The following is a 24139-nucleotide window of genomic DNA, read 5'->3' on the forward strand; positions in this document are numbered from 1 at the left end:
ATACTTTAAAATTGATACTATCAAACACAGAAATTAAAGAAGCTATTCTTTCTGAACAGTCATCAACGGACGATGTTCTGGCCTCATTTATAGATGGAGACCATTTTAAAAATCATCCTCTTTTCCAGATGCATAGACATGCTTTGCGAATACAGCTTTACTATGACGAATTGGAAATTGTGAATTCTCTTGGATCTAAAACAGGAATCCATAAATTGGATGTTTTTTATTACACAATTCAAAATATTCCAGCTTATATAAATTCCGATTTAGGAAGTATACATGTTTTACTGTTATGTTCTGATGCAGATACCAAAAAATATGGATTTGACAAAATTTTATCTGTCTTTTTGAATGACTTAGAAAAATTAGAAAGTGATGACGAAGTTAAAATTATGCTACAATTAACTACAATTTTTGATCCTTATTTTAATGCATTTTGCATTGAACTTGAAAATGCAGATTATGCTTCTCATTTTATCTCGGTTTCTTCACTTGCTCATTTTCAACCATTTTGTTCATCGACAGAATCTATTTCTAATGGTCTTTATATCAGTCTTCGCCATATTATTTTGTAAAAGTAAGTTTTTTAATGGTTGACTATTACTTTATTTTTAACATATGTTTTGTAATTATAGAAAACTGCAACTATCATTTAATCTGTTATCTTGTGTGACATTTATTCAAATAAAACTTTATCACTATATTTTCAGGCGTTTTTTATAATATTATGTACAAGTTCTTCATTATTATATTAAAATTATTTTAATATTTTTAAATATTTAAAATTATTTTTTAATCTTTTATTTTATCTAGCAAAAGCTATAACAGCTAGTCCTTTTTTTTTTGAATACTGATAAAAATCAATTTTCTTAATTCAGGATAATATTTTTGTTACTGTTTTCTTGCATTATTTTCTTGATATTTTTTTTTCTAGTATGACTAATTTAATTTTTGTCAATATTACGATGTGACCTATTTCGCTTTTTTTTTAACTAGTTACTTGAAATGCATATTTTGTTTCTTTTTGTTTCAGAACAATCTATCAATGGAGAAGCTCTCTTAGAGCTTTCAGAATCAGATTTAAAAGAACTACAAATTAAACTAGGACCCAGAAAAATAATAACAAAGTTTCTTCATGAATTAAAATGTAAATCAACTGTAAGTTTGTTCTACTATGCATACAATATGATATATATGTTAAATTATTTATTAATTTAATCTATATATTTATTTCTTATTTTATATATTTTATTCCCCATAAAACTTTTCTTAGGTAATATTGGAAAGCATTCCCATTAATAATCTACATAAAATTCTACAAGAAGAAAAAAACGAAGAAATTATAATGTTTGAAAATACTGCAACATCAAGCCAACATTTATCACAAAATATATTCAATGAAATAACCGGTTCTATTGGCCCTAATAAAGTACTTTCCACAAAAAATTTACTAGAAGATCATCCCCAACAGTTTTCATCACAATCAGAAGCGAATTTAAATATATTCTCGGTAAAATATTTATATTAAAAAAATAAATTTACGATGAAGATTATTTGTATGTTCTCTAAGTTAGATATATTTTTATTTTCTTATTTTATTTTCAGCGTTATGGAACTGTGGAGAAAACATTTGAAAATCATGAGCAAGGTGTCTCTATATTGAAAGCTATTCGTAAAGGATCTTTTAATGAATTTGATAGAAAAGCCCTTGTGCGTATTGTTGTGGCTAAGCTTATTTTAGCACAAAACAATTAGTACGTAAATATTTTATCATTTTTTTAATTGATCGCTATCATAATAGTACAAGTAATTCGAAGCTTGATTTCCGGATTGAAGTCGAATTTTTTCTGATTCTTATTTTGACGTTTTATGTATATTTCAATTTACCTTATAAGCGCCTCTTCCTAATAAAGAATTCTTAGTGAACTGAAATGCCTCGAATTTAAGCCTCGAATTAATTATGTATACATTGTATACCGCAAAAGTCTCAAATACCAAAATAACATTTTGTTCTAGTTATCCTCCAGATGAAGTCAAAGTATCACTTGCAAGTGCCATCGTTTCCGAATTTCCTCTATTAAAAAATAATGTGACAGGATGTAATGGTTATGTAAGTTCAAGAAACCTATTTTCAATGGCATTTCTTACCATACATTATTAATATTTATGACAAATATTCATAATAAATTTTAGGAACATTATTATGATCCCAAAACTAGACAAGGATTCATCGAATTTCGATTGTGGACAGTTCGCACAAAACTTTCCCCTCAAAAAAAGAAATATTCTTCAATGAAAAGAAAAGCATAATGCTTGGAGAAAAGTTCCAGTGTTTCAAATAATGATGTAGTAGTACTCGACAAACATGTTTTGGAGGAAAAGGTTCGTTAATATATTTTACAATCTCTACTTTTAAATAAAACTTGTTTAAGCACAAAACATAAATATTCTTTTATTATTATTTATATTATTAGATATTGTGGATGAAACATAAGTTGCCATCTGATAGTAACAAAGAATTAATCAAGAAATGTCTCAAGGAAACTTTCTCAAATAGAAGACAATGGATTATAAGCTCTGGTCCTGTTATATCAAATATTTTTGAAAAATATCCGCGTCTTCTTGATTATAATGGTGAAATGGTAAGTTTGAAACCAGCTTTTTCAATTTAAAATTAGTAGAGGAGGTGATAATATAGCCATTCATTTATATTTTATATAACTTTGTTAATAATTAATGTTAATGGTAAAGTTAATGATAATATTAATAATTCTTAATTAAAACGATTATATTCATCAAAGTATTATTTATTAGATTTTAGATTAAAAATTATAAAATATTTATTATATTTACATTATTATTAAATATTATATTTATAAAAATGTAGCACTACATAATGGTCCAAGAGAAACAAAAATGATAATATAATCACCCCAAAAATTAATATAAAAAATTGTTTATAAAAGTTACAATATTTTGTTACAAATGTTAAAATTTTTCAGTTAATAACGGAGATAATACGAGTGATCATATTGTCTACAGTAGCTATAATACCATCTTCTCTATTGTAAGTGTGGATTATATTTTTATTTTTCAGATAGAACAAGATTTTAATATTATTTATCCAAATTGTGAAGATAATTTCTTGGCCAAATTCCCTTCCTATTATACTACCAAAATTCTTGGATATATTATCAAATATAGACCAGATATAATGAAGAAAACCAACAATCTTCCTGTTAATGATGGTGAGTGTTTTAATGTAATGAGTTTTTGCTTATTGTTAAACTATTGATCGAAATAGTTCTGAAAAATGAGATTTTTTATAATATACTATGTTTTTTCTTTTTATCAGACGCTTTACGAGCTTTGATTGCACTGACTCTCCTTTTGCCTCCATCAAATTTTTTAAAAAAAATTAATGCAGACGGTCCAAAAAATAAGGGCAAGAAAGTGAGAATTTTATTTTATTGTACTTATATAATGTTAATAGTTTCTTAAAATAATGTCATATATTGCTTTTATTTTAGTTACAAAAAAGAGATAAGGAAAACATTTTAAATACTATTACTGAAGTTCCAAATCCTCATCTTATAAAAATTTTTCCGGTATGTTTTTAAACTTTTTAATATCAATTTATACATATATGATAAAAGGAATACATCAAAAATTATTATGTATTTATTCTGTAGGAAGGAACCAATCTTCCCTATACTGAGCAGAATTTAAGAACTGAGACGGATGGCAACGTGCAACTATATATTATGTGTATTCTAGGTCAAGAAAAGAACACTTTCTTTGTTCAGGGCGACGGGTGGTTTTTCATGCTTCCGCATCGAGCAACTCCAATTGCAGCATTTGATCTCTTATTTAAATTGTATCAAGTGCTGCATGTTTCATATCCACTTTCTCTTTTAAATTTTTATAATTTCATTGAAAGCTTTATTTATCTGATTAATGTAAATCCATCAAATACTGTTTCTTCGTTACATATAAATATTTGCAATGTTGTGGAAGATGCGGAAGTTGGAGAACCAAGTAGGGAGATTTAATAATATATATAATATATTAATCTATTAATATATATTCTATTAATATTTTTCTGTTAATATATATAATAAGATAAATTATATGCTATATAATGTGATATAAACTAATAATATATGGGAAATTCAAGAAGTCTAAAATATATAAAAAATATATTTAATTATTTTCAGTTTGCAATCTCAATATAATAATCTATTAATATAAAATGTATACGGAAAAAGAGAACTACCACAACAAATTTAGTTATAAATATAGACAGTTTACATTTTTTTGTAATAAAATCTATAATTTTGCAATTACAGCAAAACCTTTTTGTAACTGTTACTAAATGGCAAAAAATTTAGCAACATTTTAGTAAAAGATTTTGTTACTACTGCAAAATTATAGTTTTTATTACAAGAAATGTTAGCTATCTATATTTATGACTAAATTTGTTATAGTAATTACTTCCTTTTTCCGTACATTAATCAATAAGTTAATTTTTCACTGAATAAATCAGTATGCTTTTTTTTACTAATCTCTTCAGCATTCCATTGAGGTTTCACTAATTTAATAGTTAAATTACACTGATTGCCAGTGGCATACTTTTGGCTGGTAATTTCAGTGAATATTCACTGGGAATTAGTAACTATTCACTAATTCAGATTTAGAGAGAATATAAATAATATAAAAATTTTTTAATATTAAAATAAAGTACTTACAATGTTAGCCATAGTATCCTTGTTATAAATATATTTTTGTAGATGCATTTTCACCACTTCTTTACCCGAAGAAATTTCGAACTGAACTGACGATGCTGTTTGATCTGGACGACGCTCTTCTCGTCGAATTCCAAACAAATGAAACCACTTCACTTTTCCCATACTACAGAAAACTATAGCTCTTGGAGACGCGTAAGATCACGTCTTCGTCGTACACTTCACTAACGCTTGAAAAATATTTTATATCTTTTACGCTCACATTTTTTACTAGCTTATCAGGTTGTTGCACAAACATTATTTTTTATATTAGGTAAAGGGGTAGGATCAAACGCCTATTAATACGAGCGCAAAGTCGTGCATCGCTCAGTATCAAAGATGTATCTCGTACTATCGCATCCCTCCGATATTCTCGATTTAAACGCAGAGCAGTTACAGTTTGTGCCAAAGATCGTTCTGTTACGCGAGTGCGGCAACTATATCGAACACGTGTGGGACAAGCTTCCGGAACATTTAAAAGCGGATCAAGAGGTTCGAAGCTATCGTCGCTGTAACGAGCATTACAATCAACCGTGGCAGCAAACGCACATCGACGGCTCCGCACCGTTGATCAAGAATTGTAGCGAATGTCAGCTTTCGCGACGAACAAATCGGTAAAAAGCGGTTGCGGTCATTTGTTGAATCGCGCGATAAACGCGCTTCCCTTCGAGTTACACATCCCTCCCGTACAAAAAAAAATTATAAGAGAATTATTTAAAAAATATTGAAAAACTTCTGAGAATAATATAGGAAAACTATTGAAATACTATTGAAAAATATTGGAATACTACTGTGTTCTTATTACAATACTATTAGAAAACTACTGAGAGCCTATACGTTAAGTATAGTATTATTCCTAATAGTATTTTCGTCGACAACTACTGAATTCTGATACCAAAACTATTTGTGAAATATTTGAACAAAATTTGTTTTTACATTTCAGTGATAAAGAACGAAACTTCTAACAAATTTGTGATGCATAAAAAACATCTTTCGAGTAAATTTCTCCCTAAATTTTCTTGAGCTCTTATTTTTATTTCAACTTTTCCTTTTCCATAAAAAAAACTTTTTTTTTAATATAAATTTTAACTGTAAGTACATAAGAAATAATCTATTAAAAAAATGTGGATTTATAATTAAAATGTCTAAAAACTTTAAATTTTTGTAATATTTTTTTATTTTAAATACAATATATAACTTTTTAGTCATATTTTTTGCAAGAAACATATACATGTGTACATATAAAAGAACAAAATTTTAACTCGTAAAGAATTACATTGTGATAAATTTAATAAACAGTAAATTATTTAATCAATTTCTACTGTATTTACCAAAGGCACGATATATAACTTATCTTCTTTATAAAGGACATTACAACATTTTTTATCAAAATTTGATGGAAAACAAGAAATATCATTGTTTGTTTCACGTGCTATAAATGAAAACATTTTTGTTGATATACATTTGTGTTTACAAAGTTCTTCGTCCATTATTTGTAATTTTTTACCAAGGACAACGTAGTATATTTCTTGTAGTTCTGATGTATTAATTAAGATTAGATCTAAAATTACTATTAATTCTTTATGATTTAATAGAACTGTACTATTATTTCTTTTAATAAGACGAGAATATTTGTAACTATGATAAAGAGTATTTTTATAAGAAAATCTTTGAAATGATTTTACTTCTTGTGTAATTGTTTGCTGTAATAATTCCTCAATCAACAGTTTTTGAGACAATGACAAAGTTATATTTACAGGTTTCCCAAATATTCTCAAATCATCTCCATATTTTATACATTTAAAAATTTTAGTTTCTTTCATTATACATATATTGAAACACTTTCTTTCCTTGTCTACTACAATTAGACCTACTAAAGATATCTGAATTTTGTTTAATATATCTTATTCTGGAATAAATTGTACAAATTTGTAGTGGTATACATTGACTTCCATGAAACATCTTTGCTATTATACCATTAAAGTGTTCAAACGGAAATGCTGACCATGCCCATACGGCACCGTATTTTTTCATATAATCTGGCAAATGAAGCATCATATGTAAGTTATATTTCATATATTCTTTTTCATAGAGTAACTCGACATTTAAAACAAATTCATAAAGTGCTATTTTTGCTTTATCAAACTCGTTATCTGTAAATTTTGTTTTGGAAAAAATATAAATGCTATACATATACAAATAGTAACCAATGTTTAATATATTTTCGTGGCATTATATCATTCAAGCAAATAAGCGAATAATACAATAAGAAAGATTTCCATTCGTTTGCTTTCCATTTTGTATTTTTCACAGATTGTGGCGTTCTTGTAATTTCACAAGGAGGTCGTATAGCTAGTAATTTATTATTGAATTCAGTAACTTTTAAGCCTAAGTACCAATCTTTATTATTATTAACTGAGTCAAACCACAATGTTCCAAATAATTTTGTCACGCCTAATAAAACTGAATGCATATATTCTGGTGGAAAAGAATGAATAATATGACACGTACTTAAAAGCATTACTACTGAAGGACCTTTAACACCTTTTACTGGTCTTCCTTCATTATTAGCTCTTTCAATATGTTTATAATGTTGCTTTATGTTTCGTAACATGCTTTTATTACCAGAATATATACGTGTTTGACCTCTTCCAATTAAAGTTTGTTCTCCTTTATGGAAACAATATGAACATCCATATGCACCATTAAATTGCTTCATGTTTTGAATAAGTGGTCTAGCTATTGTATCTACAGCTGCAAGAAGTGTATAAACTTTTACGAGTATGGGTTCCTTGTGTTTATATGGAACACACCAGAATCCATTTGTTTCTAATTCTAAAAGTTCGTCTATGAATGGACGAAGAAACAAATCCATTGGTGGTTTATGGTTATAAAACCATAATCCACAAAGTAAAATGTTATCTCTTCTAACTCGATATGGTAATTCATTTATACATACTTGAATCGGCCATATAGTGTATGTGGACGAATTAAATATTTCTACACCATCTGTGTTCCACTGAATAGTAATATCGTTATCACATATAACTTTTTGTTCTTTTAACTTACGATAAAGTTTTCCATCTACAATATCACTTTCAATGAGACTATTTTTTCTAAATTGTGTAAATAATTTAGTTTTTAATAACTCGATCAACTGCGACTTCAATGAAAAATGATAAAAATAGTTAAAATTTCTTTGTAATTGGTTTTGTTCATAACGTTTTCGACAGTTATTACATTCAGTAATAGTATCACAATGAAATGTCAATATAATAAAGCACGTTGGACAAAAATAATATTTACAGAAAACTACCTTTGGAAAAAATTGTAGAAAATGATACTTTGAGGAATATACTCTATAAGGCAAATGAGAATCAATAATTTGAAGTAAAGCTTGTAATGCAGAATCAGTCAATTTGTTTTGAATTGCCATACTCATTATCATCAATTGACTTTCTTCTTTACTTAAATCACATCCTTCATATATAGACAATCGTGTAGGTTCCTGCAAGAAAATATGTATTTACGGAGTGTCTGCTAATATAATTATATTTCCGATCATACTTTGCAGACAAAGAGTATCGAATTTCTTTTTTCATTAAATGATAAATTATAATATTGCATATTTTTGTTAGAAATAAATAAAATTGTAAAGTTACTTGTGAGTATTCTTGATATTCATCATGGTTCTCACTTTCTTCACTATCAGAACTATTATCATCTTCATAAAGCTCTCCATTATCGTCAAAATAATAAATTTCATTATTGTCATTTTTATTATCAAAACAATCATTATTTTCAGATTCATTTTCAGATTGATAATCTTGTTCATTTTCATCTTCTTTAGACTTATTATTTTCATTGTTAAGTCCAGAATAATGGTGATTCATGTTTTCTTTTTCGAAAGATTCTTGGAAAGAATGTTCTTGGATAATAACATCATTTTGTTCATGATCACATTCTTGATCCATCTACAAATGTATATATGTGTAATTAGTTGATGTTTACAGTTAATACAGTTGTAATTTGACATTACTAATTCAAATATATATAAGTATACAAAACTAAGGGCCACCACACAAGCTTTTCCATAAAGCGTTACGTTACGTTGAATACTCTATATAAACCTAAGCTCATATTGAAAATTTAACTTAAATCAACGTACAAAGAAAGAGTGAGTCCCAGATGCGCACAGATGGAAACGGAGACCACTAATCAAATTCTATAAATTTATCCTAATTCTAACTAACTCAGTTAGTTCTGATTGGTGTCTGTTTCGATCTATGCGCATCTGGGATGCTCCCCAAAGAAATCCTTAACGTATGTTTTTAAGTTAAGGATTTCTTTGTGTGTTAACTTGAGTTTATTTTTAATCCTGCATTAAGCACAATATTTTTTTATCCACAAATGGTCGCAATGTGCATATAATTTAAAATTTCTATTTGATTGATAAATCTTATATTAAACTTTAAAATAATAAAAAACAATTGACGAATATTAGGATTAATAAAAAAATGTTTACTGTGTGAAAACGGTGATGCATTTAGCCTAAACGAGTATCCAATACAGATATTGCGCCAAATGCAGGGCTAAGTAAAAATCAAAGTTTAAGATCAGGGGCTCGATTCTTGAATTCATTCGCAAGAAAACGTATGCGCAAATACCCGCTCTAACAGAAAAGTTGCAAGTTTATTGGTTAAAAGTCATACGATAGCCAATAAATTTTCAACTTTTCTGTAAGAACAGAATTTGCGAATACGTTTCTCTTGCAGATGAATTCAAGAATCGAGCCCCAGTATGTAAGATCACTTGATGTATCGCCTTACGGAAGAGCTTGTGCCATGGTCCTAACTTCATTGTTTCAATTATCACTTTCACTTACATTACACTAAAATGTGTAAAGATAGAATTTTGTAAATTATGTCATATGTATTTAACTAAAAATAATTATGTCTTAAAAAATATTAATAACATTAATAATTAAAATTATATATAAGGATCTATACATATTTAATACTGAAGTACAAAATATTAGGACAACCATATAACAATAATTATGAATTTACCTGTTTTCCTATTTTCCCTTTTTTTTGCACTTAATAGACGAGAATATTTTGTTGTTACAGGAATTTCTTCAGAATTGTCTGTCAGATATTTTTTATAAAATCCTCTTTTCCTTTTCGACATTGTGTTGTTGATAAATTACAATATATAAATCTTTAGAAACACAAAATACAAAATTAATTTTACATAAAAAATATCTTGGCACGTGCAATTTCGAAATTTTGAATCGGGTATTTCGATCTTTATTGTCCTTTACTTCCTTATCTTTTGAGAGTAACGGCTCTTCAACTTGTTTTTTATCTCTGTTGTTTATTGTTTGTTTATTGGCGAAATTCGTCAGATTGATGTTTTAGAGTTTAGACTATTATTATCACTCGTCTGTATCTATCTCTATCTATCACTTATATTTGTGTAACACACTGAGGGATTCCAAAAAATATAATCGTCGTAAGTAACGTACGTAATGCTGTTTCTTAAGATTATGAGTAAGACGCAATCCTTCACTGACAACGCAACACTCAATCCTTCTTTATTAACAAGCCGATGTACTATTACGTTGTTTGTTGCCGCGCAGTTAAACGTTACCGTGTCGTGTGCATAGACGTCGGATACAGGCAATAGACCAATCACACAGCGACCGAAATCCGAAGGACTGGAAGTGTAAGCTAGTGTAGAGAGTGCTAGGATGCGTTCCGTTTCACGCATGATGCAACATGCATATCATGTGTGAAACAGAACACACCCTCTACACTAGCTTACACTTCGGTCGCTGTGATTGGTCTATTGCCTGTATCCGACGTCTATGCACACGACACGGTAACGTTTAACTGCGCGGCAACAAACAACGTAATAGTACATCGGCTTGTTAATAAAGAAGGATTGAGTGTTGCATTGTCAGTGAAGGATTGCGTGTTACTCATAATCTTAAGAAACAGCATTACGTACGTTACTTACGACGATTATATTTTTTGGAATCCCTCAGTGTGTTACACAAATATAAGTGATAGATAGAGATAGATACAGACGAGTGATAATAATAGTCTAAACTCTAAAACATCAATCTGACGAATTTTGCCAATAAACAAACAATAAACAACAGAGGTAAAAAACAAGTTAAAGAGCCGTTACTCTCGAAAGATAAGGAAGTAAAGGATAATAAAGATCGAAGTAAGTACCCGATTCAAAATTTCGAAATTGCACGTGCCGAGATATTTTTTATGTAAAATTAATCTTGCATTTTGTGTTTATAAAGATTGATATATTGTAATTTTTTAACGACACAATGTCAAAAAAGAAGAGAGGATTTTATTAAAAATATGTATATTATACCATATGTATATATATATACAGGGTGTCCCAAATCTGGTGTGCAATACTTCATGGAAAGATAGACGGGATCGAGATGAACATAAAAATCCAATATAGTCTTGGTTAGGTCTATCAATAATCAAGATATAAATTTTTTAATTTATGCGAATGAGAGCGCGCCTTGCGCGCCGAAGGAAGGGCTCGAGCTGCTCGAGCCATAGCACGGCCTACTGTCTCAAGCATTGGCTGCCGGCGGCGGGGGGAAGAAGGAGAAGCGTGGCATCGTCGCCGTTCCCACGTCTCGCCGCACCGCGCCTAAGCTGGCGTCGATGGCTGCTACGCATACTCGCGATTACATGACAAGATTATAAATTATTAATAAAAATATGACAAATCTAAATCGTAATAAACTTCTGTAAATAAGAAAGTCAAAAGAGAGAAAGCGATGGAAACGTATGAATCCTACAAATAATATAATATTTGCCGCATCAAATTCTCTTATCGTTTTTTATGGAATATTCAATTAACGAAGATTTATCACGATTGATTCTTTATACATTCTCCTTTCGTAACCATCTTATTAGAAAATTACAAAATGCACGAAATACTATCCCTAATATACACTCTTTGTAAAATAACACGATAGAAAAATATTCACGTTTGATCTAAGGACTTCAGGATAATCTATTCGATGCGACTTCTACGGTAATTATAGGTAATCAGAGATCAATGTTATGTCAAGTATCGTTAGTATGATTAACTACAAAGGATTTTCTCTTGTATATGATAGAGAACTTCGAGTTTCTTCTATCGTTAATACATTCTAAGTCACTGAAAATCTGTCGTAATTAATAATGCAATTAAAGGTAGAAGAAACTGTAAGTTTTCTATGGTTATAAAAGAAAATCCTTCGTTGTATTAACAATACATGATATTAAACATTAATTTTTAAGCATAATTATCGTAGCATCGCGCCTAAGCTATCGTGAAATCGTTACATCAAGAGGGAATATTTTTCAGTGTTATTACAAAGAGTGTAACATACTATGGATAAGTATTTCGCGCATTTTAGTATGACACCTCTCTCTCTCTCCCCCTCTCTCTCTCTCTCTTTCTCTCTCTCTCTCTCTCTCTCTCTCTCTCTCTCTCTCTCTCTCTCTCTTTCTCCCTCTTTCTTCCTCTTTCCCTCTCAAGCACTACGTAGTACACAAATACAATAAATATTACCACGTTTAACAACATTAGTTTGTACTATTCTACTTTCATTATGTGTAATTAAATAAAGCAGAACGTTGCTACAATTTTTATATTAAAAAGACAAAGATAAAAATATGTATTTCGCGAAGTTAGCAGAATATCTTTCCCTCTAAAGTATTTACAGAAACACGATAAATGTCATTTTCAACAACAGTTCCAATCAATATTATTAGAGTTTCATTAAATGTCATATAAAATTTTTTTAACAAGATTACTATTTTTTAACATTTTTAACATTAAACACGATACGACACTCAGAAAGAAAGTATCGTGCTGATTATTTATCGCAGTTTTAGTAATAATTTTTGATAATTTTTTTTTCGATCGTGTGTAATACTAAAAATATAAAGAAATGATAATTGTTAAAATTTTATTCAATTTACACACATAATGAAAGTAGAATAGTACAAACTAATGTTGTTAAACGTGGTAATATTTATTGTATTTGTGTACTACGTAGTGCTTGAGAGGGAAAGAGGAAGAAAGAGGGAGAAAGAGAGAGAGAGAGAGAGAGAGAGAGAGAGAGAAAGAGAGAGAGAGAGAGAGGGGGAGAGAGAGAGAGGTGTCATACTAAAATGCGCGAAATACTTATCCATAGTATGTTACACTCTTTGTAATAACACTGAAAAATATTCCCTCTTGATGTAACGATTTCACGATAGCTTAGGCGCGATGCTACGATAATTATGCTTAAAAATTAATGTTTAATATCATGTATTGTTAATACAACGAAGGATTTTCTTTTATAACCATAGAAAACTTACAGTTTCTTCTACCTTTAATTGCATTATTAATTACGACAGATTTTCAGTGACTTAGAATGTATTAACGATAGAAGAAACTCGAAGTTCTCTATCATATACAAGAGAAAATCCTTTGTAGTTAATCATACTAACGATACTTGACATAACATTGATCTCTGATTACCTATAATTACCGTAGAAGTCGCATCGAATAGATTATCCTGAAGTCCTTAGATCAAACGTGAATATTTTTCTATCGTGTTATTTTACAAAGAGTGTATATTAGGGATAGTATTTCGTGCATTTTGTAATTTTCTAATAAGATGGTTACGAAAGGAGAATGTATAAAGAATCAATCGTGATAAATCTTCGTTAATTGAATATTCCATAAAAAACGATAAGAGAATTTGATGCGGCAAATATTATATTATTTGCAGGATTCATACGTTTCCATCGCTTTCTCTCTTTTGACTTTCTTATTTACAGAAGTTTATTACGATTTAAATTTGTCATATTTTTATTAATAATTTATAATCTTGTCATGTAATCGCGAGTATGCGTAGCAGCCATCGACGCGAGCTTAGGCGCGGTGCGGCAAGACGTGGAAACGGCGACGACGCCACGCTTCTCCTTCTTCCTCCCGCCGCCGCCGGCAGCCAATGCTTGAGACAGTAGGCCGTGCTATGGCTCGAGCGGCTCGAGCCCTTCCTTCGGCGCGCAAGGCGCGCTCTCATTCGCATAAATTAAAAAATTTATATCTTGATTATTGATAGACCTAACCAAGATTATATTGGATTTTTATGTTCATCTCGATCTCGTCTATCTTTCCATGAAATATTGCACACCAGATTTGGGACACCCTGTATATATAAAACATTATGCTAGTTACTTGCTGGTTTGAAGAAAAATGGCGGACGTAAGAATACCATAGACTAATGCATGGTGGAAGAATACAAGGTGTGCTCTTGCGCATATGGGTCTAACAACCAATGGGTGTTTACGATAATGGCTATCCGAGTAATTTTTTCTAGGACCGAAATATATGATAAGCACAACCATCTACTATCATCATGATTCGTGACAACTCAATGCTGTCCGGTATAGCCAAATCATCACGAGCAAGTTGCGAGTTGCGAGTTCCGTGAGTTTGTAGCAGATAACCTAAAAAGTACGACATAAATAATTTGATTATTACAATTAAAAATAATCTGTTTTTAATGTATGATAAGATTATTAACTTTAAAATAGTAATTATATGTAACACAATCATGTATTTTTAAAGTATTGTCTAAATAAGTAATATCAGAGATTATTTTATTTACAAATATTTATTTTGTCTATCAAGTTTCTATCATAACGGTATTATTTCAAAACCTAATATAATATTTTAATTAAACATTGATTCACAATAAATGTTATTATTTATTATTAACTAACATATATATTAGAAAAGTCATCTTTTATTAAACGGATGGTGTTAACACTTTGAAACAAATGAGATAAATTATGTAAAATTACTAAATAAATCATTATTAATAATATTTTTTAGATTACAAGTAAAATAAAAATTTAAGTATAAATATTTTTCTTTCTTGTAACAACTGTTAATGATAAGTTGCATGGTGTTATCATTATTTTAAAAAATCATATATCTTTATGTATAAATATTATGCATGAATATTTCACTAATGTGAAACTAATAATAATGTTTACAATAAATTTTTTTAATTTGTAATACAAGTGCATAGTAAATTAAGATATACTGTAAACAGATATACGTTAGATATGCGTTAGATATACCCCCTACAGCATGAAATATTGCTGCAACGTTGCAGAAATATTGCAATAGTGCATAATATAACCAATATTGCAGAAATATTGTAGCAATATTACAAATATAATATTCCCTAGCAAATGTTGCACAATATTGCAGCAATATTACAAATGTAATATTTCTTAGCAGATGTTGTGCAATATTGTAGCAATATTACAAATGTAATATTTCCTAACAGATATTGCACAATATTGTGGCAATATTATATTGCAACCGTGCAAAATTTATTTCCGTATAATCCGTATTTCTTAATCTAGAACTAACAATAAGTAATATTTTACATAGTTTTAAGGGACAAATAAAAAAATAGAGCAGGATATTTTTATTTTAAATTTTTATGTAAGATTAGAGCTAAAAGATACATAGATGTGCAACAAATTCTGTAATCACGACAGCGTTGCGTCCCATACTAGATTGAGTGAAGCAAGTCCAGAAGATGTTCACTCCGACTTATATATATAATACATTAATTAAACATGTGTGAACCATACATGCATGTGTAATTCTAGCATATAAATTGATCAGGATGGGCATTTTCTGGACTTGCTTCATTTTAATGCTTACTTAAATCTAGAATGGAACGATATTCGATATCCGTTGGTGTATGTTAATTTAATTAATTACTTTTTTAATTAATAATTTTTTTAATTATTGTGCCATAACGGTATGACAATAAATTCATTTTCCGTTTTTCGTATAATACACATCTTACATATTATTTGATTAATTTAACCACCTGCAACATTTCCTTCATATTGCGCATTAACGTTTCAGAAATATTATAGCAATCTTACAAGAAATATTGCAGCAATATTGCTGAAATATTACAGAAATCTTACGGGGAATATTGCAGAAATATTGCAGACATATTGCACAATATTGTTTTGGAGCGGACATAGGAATATTGCTGCAATATTGCAATATTTTCTGCAATATTCCAATCTTGCAAAATAATATTTCTGCAACGTTGCAGCAATATTTCATGCTGTAGGGGACGTTATAATATAAACTTGATAGACAAATTAATAAATAAAATATTTGTAAATAAAATAATCTCTTTAATATTACTTTAGACAATACTTTAAAAATACATGATTGTGTTATATAATTACTATTTTAATGAAGTTAATAATCTTACCATTAAAAACATACATTAAAAACAGATTATTTTTAATTGTAATAATCAAATTATTATGTCGTACTTTTTAGGTTACCTGCTACAAACTCATGGAACTCGCAACTCGCAACTTGCTCGTGATGATTTGGCTATACCGGACAGCATTGAGTTGTCACGAATCATGATGATAGTAGATGGTTGTGCTTATCATATATTTCGATCCTAGAGAAAATTACTCGGATAGCCATTATCGTAAACACCCAATAAGACATGTGCTCCAGATACCGCCATCTTGTCGCGACAATTTGAATTTGCCATACGTATTATTATTATTGGTTTAACTTATTTTTGTGTTTAAATTGTGATTGTTTCGTTATTTTTACTATAAGATAATTTAAAAAAAATTACAATATTCTAATTTAATATAAATAATGCGTTTTAAAATTACTTTCTAATTTAATTTTACATAACTTTTGATAAAGTTGGTTTTTTGTTCATACAATTTTTAATGTAATAAAATTAATTCTATAAACTATTAAATATATTTAGTTCAAAATTTGTTAATTTATACTCAATCTTGATATTTAATAATAAAAAGTAGATTAAAATATACATGTAAATTATGAAAAATAATCATAAACTAATAAAAGTAACTTTTTAAAAATAAAATTATCTAATTTTATTTGCGACTTTTTGTAGTAACATTTGATACATTTTTAATTTTAATTTAATTAAGTAGAAATACATTGTAATAGTAGAATTAAGAATAGTAGAAAAAAAGTAGAAATACATTTTACAACAAACAAAATATAAACAAATCTAAATATTTGAATTAAATTTCAAATATTTAAATTCAGAAATAAAATAAACATAAAAATAAAAAGTTAAAAGTATTTTATTTCATAGAGAAGTAAAAATTATACAAAATTCAGAGGAATAAATGTTCAAACATAACCCAGTGAACACATTTTATAGCGGCAATATAACATGGAAGTTACAAATAATTTAACATTGTTATTCTTGTGATATGTAGGTGCTATATAACATGGAAATAACCTGTTACGTAATATTTGTTATACGCAAGTGATATAGCTGTTATACATCGTTTTGGCGTTACAGTTATTCAACAAAAATTGTATAATCGTAACATAACACGTTCGTATCAATGTTATTACGGAACGATGCGTCGTAGTTGACTCAGAAATCAGACAACATTATAACATCCTGAATGATAGATCTATTTGATAATAAAAAAAATTATTATAAAGATAATGTTTTCAAAAATAACGGTTTGTCTACAATTACTGCGCACAAAAAATGCACAAAATTGAAATTCATTATGTGCTGAACAAAAACAGAATAATAAATGTATACTATTCAATTTTTCTTAGAATTACGATCTATATAGTTAACCATCTAATTAATTATTTGAACGCTTCAAATTAGTGCTAAATAGATCGCAATTTCCATCAAATTATTAAGATTATGGAAAAAGATAAATTTAACAATGAAATTAATAAGTAAATAAATTAATGCTATTTATTTTTAATATGTTTTGCAAAATTTAATTGCTTTTATAAAAAATAATATAGTTGCGTCAGTTTATAGCATATAAGTATATGTAGACAATAACAAGTACCCATATCGATGAGTCAAATTGGCGTAGTAGGTAGAGTACAAGGTTCGTCATCCTAAGGTCCCGGGTTCAAACCTAGCAGCGGCAAGTAAGAATAAAATAAAAAATTACATAATTTAAATTTAATTAATTAATAAAAATTTATTCTAAATGTAGTATGTGCTGTTGATAAAAATAATTAAAAAAAAAAAGAAATTTTTATTTTATTTTATTTTTCTTTGTAACTGTTGTGTAACGGTTACAAGATAACATGTAATTATAACATGTTATATTGCTGAGTCGGAAATTGTAACTTACATGTAAGTTACGTGTAATTTCAGAGTAACGTAACCTGTTATATTTGGTTACATTGCTGTTACACTGCTATATTACTGTGTTCACTGGGAATATAAAGAAACTATACAAGTTATACAAAATCTTTGTAAAAATATTCTTATACATATTTCTATGTATTTTATGATTTATCATTATAAAAGGATTATTTTTTTAAACAAATTACATTCCAAAGTCTGCATTCTTTTTTTATATTTGTAATTTTTCTCATCTTTTTTTGTTTTCACTTCATAATGCAATCTCACGTGAATAAGAATAACTTGAAATTTAAGATAATGGAATAGAGATTAAACTTACTTCAGCCAGAGGAAAACATATGGCACAATGCTGACGAGATTTAAGAAATATTAACTGTCCTGGAGATGCGGCAGCATACGTAACATACGCGATTTTATTAATTACGCGACGTGCGACATGTGTGACGTGCAACGTCCGAGCATGGGCGGCATGGGCGCAGCCAGGAGCGCCCCGATTGACCACGTTGCAATTGACCACAACCATTTACAGCAATGAATGCTTAGAGTTTTTCCGTTGGACCGCCAATTAGAAAAGCGGTGGTCAATTGGGACGTGGTCAATCGGGGCGCTCCCGGCGCAGCCATGCCTGTGACGTTGAAATATGGCCGTACCTGGTATCCTGCGCAGAACTATCCCAAATTCGTCTCAAGAACAAGCACACCTTACATTCTTCCACCATGGACTAACGTAGACGGAGCATTACCTATCACTTAGGGCGAGAGGGGGCTGATATTCGGGGTGAAGAGATAGTCTAGGAACTTTGGTTGAATTCGGGTACATTCGATAATATTCGACTAATAATTCGACATATGACTGCAAGAGGGAGAGAGGAAGAGCGAGAAAGAGAGAGAAAAAGAGCGTGAGCGAGAGAGAATATAACTGCAAGAGGGAGAGAGAGAGCGAGAGAGAGAGAAAGCGCAAACGAGTGAGCGACGGACGATATAATGCTGAACGTAGTCGAATCGCGACGGAACTGACCGAAGTTCCTAGCCTCTCCCCTTACCGCAAAAATCAGCTACCCCTCTTCGAAAGGCTCCGTCTACGTTAGTCTATGGAGAATACCTACTTTTTTAGTGCTCTACCGGAATACATTCCAATTCTAGATACAATCGTCTAGTCCATGGTGGAAGGATATAAGGTGTGCTCATACGCATATGCTTTTTAACAGCCAATGAAAAGTTGCTTCCAGATACCGCCATCTTGCCGCGGTATTTTCAATTTGTTATATCATAATAGTACCTCAATATCATCCAGACCAGAGTATTCAGACTCAAATTCTCAATAATTCGGAAAAAGGCCTTATTCTAAATAATTACAAATTATTAGAGATGAAAATAATTGAAGGTGATAGTTGGGATAAAAATAAAGAGACTAACTTTTTTATAATAGGGCCTAAACACAATGCCAGACAACAAGCAATAGAAACAGGGGCTTGATTCTTGAATTTATTCGCAAGAGAAACGTATTCGCAAATTCTGTTCTTACAGAAAAGTTAGAAATTTATTGGCTATCGTATGGCTATTAACCAATAAACTTACAACTTTCTGTTAGAGCGAGTATTTGCGTATACGTTTCTCTTGCGAATGAATTCAAGAATCGAGCCCCAGAAATAATGAAAGAGAGAAAGGATCTCTTCTCTCTTTCTTAAAAATGGCCGCATCTGGAATCTGCGTAGAATTGTACCGAAATTCGTCTTGAGTATGAGCACACCTTGGCCGGAATTCATAGTCGAATATTATTCAAGTTCCAGCTTAAGCACGATCTTGAGACGTCAATGCTGTTATTTCATTGGTTAAGTAAGTCTCAAGTCGGCTCGAAGCTAGACTTAAGACAATGCTTGAGCTTAAGATCGGTCTATGAATCCCGTCCTTAGACATCTTAAAGAGCACTTTTGATCTTTATAACCTCTTATGGAAGTTATCTAAAAGTTAACATTAAGAGAACTAAAAAGATATATCTTTAGGTTGCCCGATATAGGGTTATGATTATAATCGTAACAAATTACATACGCAGTAATAATAAGTTAGAATAAATACATTTTTTCTTAAAAGAATTAAAATATTTATAAATATATCACTTTTAAAGAAAAAATGTATTTATTCTAACTTATTACTATTGCATATGTAATCTGTTACGATTATAATCATATATATTTATATTTAATTATAAATATATATGCATGGTAATAAATTTAATAGGATGGTAAATTTTTATTTAACAAAATTGATTATTTTTTATTATTACAAACCAAGTTTTACATTACAAGTTTATATAAACATAGTTTATATCTCTTACAAGTTTATATATATATAAATATATTAATTAAAGTAAAATATTATTTTTGTATATATAATAAAACAAAATATCAAAAATTCAAAAATATTAAAAATAAAGTAACAAAATAAAGTAATATAAAATCATATATAACGTTAAATATGATTAGTTCATTAATATTGAGTACATCCAGATTCATAATCGCTCACTAAGCGGCTATAGTATTATAGCAATTGTAGGTGGCTGGTTCTTATTGATAAATAAGTAATTATTTATAAATAAGTAATAAAGGTACACCTTTGAAGATATAATCCAATAAATCACCTTCAATTGCTACTTATAGCAGCTCAGTGAGCGGTTACGCTTTTGTATTGTTACGTCCGGCGGGGCCAAGGATCGAATTGTTTATATTTTCTATCGTTCTCTACTCCGCCGAGCGGAAACGGAGAGAGATTAGAGTACGAGACAGCGGATTGTGGAGTTAGAGAATGAGAGAATTAAAAGATTTAGTTTTATTTAGTTCATTTTTATTTAAATCTCAAGATAATTCTACTGGGGAGGCGGATCTCAGGGGCTAATGCCTCCAGGTGCACCACGACCGGTCGGGAGTAATCGAATGACTCTTCCGTTTCCGACGGGTCGGGGCTGCCGGCGCGCGGGACTACTTCGCACGCCCCTGGTACGTCCGGGGGCGCGGGAGACTTGCGCGATGACCCTGCCGCGGTCTCTCGGGAAGCAGGACCGCTGCTCCTTGTGTCCCTCTTTAACAGCTCAACAAGCCGCCTTAATCGCGCCCGTCGTCCACCCCTGCGAGATCTCCCCATCTGCGGGGAAGAATGCCATTTCTTTGATTCTCTCTTTTAAATTTATTTTATATTTTCTACTCGGAAGTAAATTAAGAATATAAAGTTGAAACAAATTAAGAATATAAAGTTGAAACATTTTATTTGGTTGTTATTTCCATTTTAATCGATAAAATTTTCTAATGTTGTTTAAAGAAGGATAAATTTGTTTTTGAGCACATGATAATAGCTTCTTTTAAAATTTATGACAGTTTACGACATTTAAGACTATCACCAAAAAAAATGTTTTATTAAAAATAATCATTATTTATTAAAAAAAAAAAATTTAGTAATTGTTTCTTTAAGCATTAGAACTGATATTTTTTTGTACACATGTATGTACACGTACACATTGTGCGTAGCCATTGCCGCTTGTTGTAACAACTCCCTCCGCGCGCCTAGCAATCTCAAGGTTCAAGCGCTAGGGAGGGGCAGCCGCCGCGGTCGGGCGCTCGGCGTGCTTGCATTTGCCGGTAGGCCGGGCTAATACAGAAAATTTTACAGGTCTATAACTCGTTAACTATTGTGAAAATGGAAAAACGATGAGGATTTTATGTTCAGCTTAATGCGCTCTACCTGCTTATAAAAATTGCATAAATCTTTACCAAACACCCTGTATATACAAAAAAGAAAGGGTGGTTTATATTCGTCACCAAATCATGGGTGCTTAATTAAGTAACAAAAAGATAACTTCGTACTGAAGAAAAATTCGAATTGTGGTGAGATTACATGCGTTGGGCATGCAATTTGTCACACCGGTTTCAATTAACCGAGCTTGCTAAATGAGCCGGGTTGGAATGAGACGTCGCTTCCTTGATAAGCGACAGTTCATCCCGGGTCGTGGTAGTAAGCTTTTTTCAATCTATTGAGGTGCACTATGCGGGTGCGGTCTCTTCTTAGTATAATTTTAATATTTCCGTTGTCTTCCGTATCGATTATGCGATATGGTCCCGTGTATTCTTGCGCAAATTTACCGGTTTTAGGCTCGTTTAATAAGAAAGCACTATCACCGTTAGTAAAGGTCTCAGGATTAATTTTATTATCGTAATATATTTTTGATTTTTCTTTGGCTCTTTGTAGATTAATTTTAGCGACTCTCTGTAAGTCCGAGATTGTAGTGAATAAATTTGTTAAATGACTCCCGTAGGTTTCCGGCTCCTCTTCATGGTTGATCCCGGAAGGAACTCTAGCGGGTGTCCCGAAAATAAGCTCGTGCGGCGTAAATCCAGTACCCTCGTGAACTGCAGTATTGTAAGAAAAGGAACATCTTTCTATTAGTTCATCCCAATTTCCTTCTTTGTCAACGAAGCATTTCAGGTATTCCATGAGGACGTGATGCGATCGCTCTAACGATCCGTTAGACTGTGGATGAAAGGCTGTCGTTCGAAAGTGTTTTATTCGAAATTTCCTCATCACTGTTCGCATAAGCTGACTAGTGAAGTTCGTCCCTTGGTCGGTCAATATACTCCTCGGGCATCCGAATCGGCAAATAAAATAGTTTGTGAATGCTATGGCTGTAGTTTCTGCTCTGCAGTCGCTGATAGGAGCGTATATGGAATACTTTGTTAAGAGGTCTTGCATTGTAAGCAGATAAGAATTTCCTCGAGGTGTAGTTCTCAAGGGCCCGACGATGTCGAGTGCGACCTTGTCGAAGGCTCGCCCCGGTGTGTCGGTCAGTGTCATAGGTTGTCGCGTCTTTTTCCTCACTAATTTCTTCAATTGACATGTGCGGCATTGCCTTATAAAATCTTGTATATGTTGTTTTAAATTGGTCCATGTATAACGTTTGTTAATGCGTCGGTAAGTTTTAGTTATGCCTTTGTGTCCGCCGGTGGCTGATTCGTGCTTTTCTCTTATTATTTCTTTGCGATCTTCTATTGGCGGGATCGTAACGGTCCCGTTGCATATCGTAATTGTCATTCTCCGTTCTTGGAGACTGGTTCGCAAAAAGGATAGAATTTCCTTCCACTCGAAGGTATCTATTTTGTCTGTTCTGCGTATGCTTAATGAATGTAAGTTTAATTCATTGGCTACGTCAAGTAGTGATATAAAACACTCCTTCAGAATATATTCGTCAGTGTTGGTACTTCGTCTTTCTTTCACAGGCAGTACGATAATGTGGCGATTATGGAATGTGGAAGGAAATACTCGTGCCCTTCCGATCATTAAATGGTTTAGAGGCGGCAGTTTTCCTGCTGTGTAAAGTTCTTGAGCTCCATTGTCGAGTGGTCGTTGGTCTCCGGTAACCATGACGACTATGTTGTCCTTCTGTTGTAGCAGTGGCGTATTCGTTTTTTTGAATTTACATCGCGTATTTTCTGCGCGTTCGTCGTCTCCGTTTTCGGCTGAATGTCCTTGTAGAGGTTCCTCAGGGTTGAAATCTTCGTCTTCGTTGTCCGAATATGCGGTATCCGTGCTCTCGTCGTCAGGAGCACGAGGCAGGTGGAACTCCAATGATTCCAAATTTGACGGTGGCGTTTCTTCTGGAACGGCTTCTGCCTCTTGTGAGTTGTGGACGATCGCGTGGGATGAGAAGGGAGAAGGAGAATCCTCAGAGATTTTCGGAAGTGACTCTTCCCTCTCAGCCAGTCTGCACCTTAATGGAGGCTGTTTGGTAGCTCTTCATCATCGGATTCGGAGGAAGCTTGGTTAAGAGAAGTTTGTGGAGAGCTGAGACGAGGTTTTTTGCGGATGGCAAGAACGGATAGTCGAGGTGGATTTCTGGATAACGCATCGGCGTTGCAGTTACTGGTTCCGGCCTTGTAGACAATTCTGTAATCGTATTCTTCTAACTTGAGTCGCCAATGCATTAGTCGCGAAGTAGGGTCCTTGACGCGGTGCAGCCATACTAGTGGTTGATGGTCTGTTACCAGCGCGAATGAACGGCCGTATAAATATGGTCTAAAATGATTAACGCAGTATAT

The 24139-nt window shown here is 31.3% G+C and overlaps 3 protein-coding genes across 5 annotated transcripts in view; 2 read left to right on the plus strand and 1 right to left on the minus strand.

The window, feature by feature from the left end:
- Nucleotides 1–24139, plus strand: part of LOC118647631 — a 377709-nt gene that overhangs the window by 246845 nt on the left and 106725 nt on the right. The window lies entirely within an intron of this gene.
- LOC114255492 lies at nt 71–4149 on the plus strand. Of its 2 annotated transcripts, XR_004964811.1 has the most exons (7): nt 71–580; nt 1037–1161; nt 1277–1513; nt 1609–1757; nt 2020–2113; nt 2197–2385; nt 2478–2619. XR_004964811.1 is itself a non-coding variant. In XM_036292902.1 (6 exons), exons 2-6 carry the CDS (start codon nt 2487–2489, stop codon nt 4053–4055), a joined length of 846 nt encoding a protein of 281 aa, XP_036148795.1. In that variant the 5' UTR covers nt 2244–2385; nt 2478–2486; the 3' UTR covers nt 4056–4149. The 2 variants fall into 2 exon arrangements, 1 of the variants encoding a protein (XP_036148795.1); XM_036292902.1 differs by lacking the exons at nt 71–580; nt 1037–1161; nt 1277–1513; nt 1609–1757; nt 2020–2113 and adding exons at nt 3101–3251; nt 3359–3456; nt 3534–3611; nt 3696–4149 and having other exon boundaries at nt 2244–2385; nt 2478–2645.
- Nucleotides 6174–9989, minus strand: LOC118647629. The gene is made up of 3 exons (XM_036292878.1): nt 9857–9989; nt 8450–8761; nt 6174–8295 (listed from the first exon to the last, which is right to left on the minus strand). Exons 2-3 carry the CDS (start codon nt 8759–8761, stop codon nt 6973–6975), a joined length of 1635 nt encoding a protein of 544 aa, XP_036148771.1. The 5' UTR covers nt 9857–9989; the 3' UTR covers nt 6174–6972.

Source organism: Monomorium pharaonis, chromosome 10 (assembly GCF_013373865.1).
Source record: "Monomorium pharaonis isolate MP-MQ-018 chromosome 10, ASM1337386v2, whole genome shotgun sequence".
Lineage (NCBI taxonomy): Eukaryota > Metazoa > Arthropoda > Insecta > Hymenoptera > Formicidae > Monomorium > Monomorium pharaonis.

Bases quoted from the DNA above. Each gene is read 5' to 3' on its own strand.
- LOC114255492 (XM_036292902.1), top strand. From the start codon at position 2,487: ATGAAACATAAGTTGCCATCTGATAGTAACAAAGAATTAATCAAGAAA. The intron at 3,252-3,358 runs GTGAGTGTTTTA...TCTTTTTATCAG, and splicing joins CAATCTTCCTGTTAATGATG to ACGCTTTACGAGCTTTGATT. The intron at 3,612-3,695 runs GTATGTTTTTAA...TTTATTCTGTAG, and splicing joins ATCTTATAAAAATTTTTCCG to GAAGGAACCAATCTTCCCTA.
- LOC118647629 (XM_036292878.1), bottom strand. From the start codon at position 8,761: ATGGATCAAGAATGTGATCATGAACAAAATGATGTTATTATCCAAGAA. The intron at 8,296-8,449 runs GTAACTTTACAA...ATTTTCTTGCAG, and splicing joins AATATCAAGAATACTCACAA to GAACCTACACGATTGTCTAT.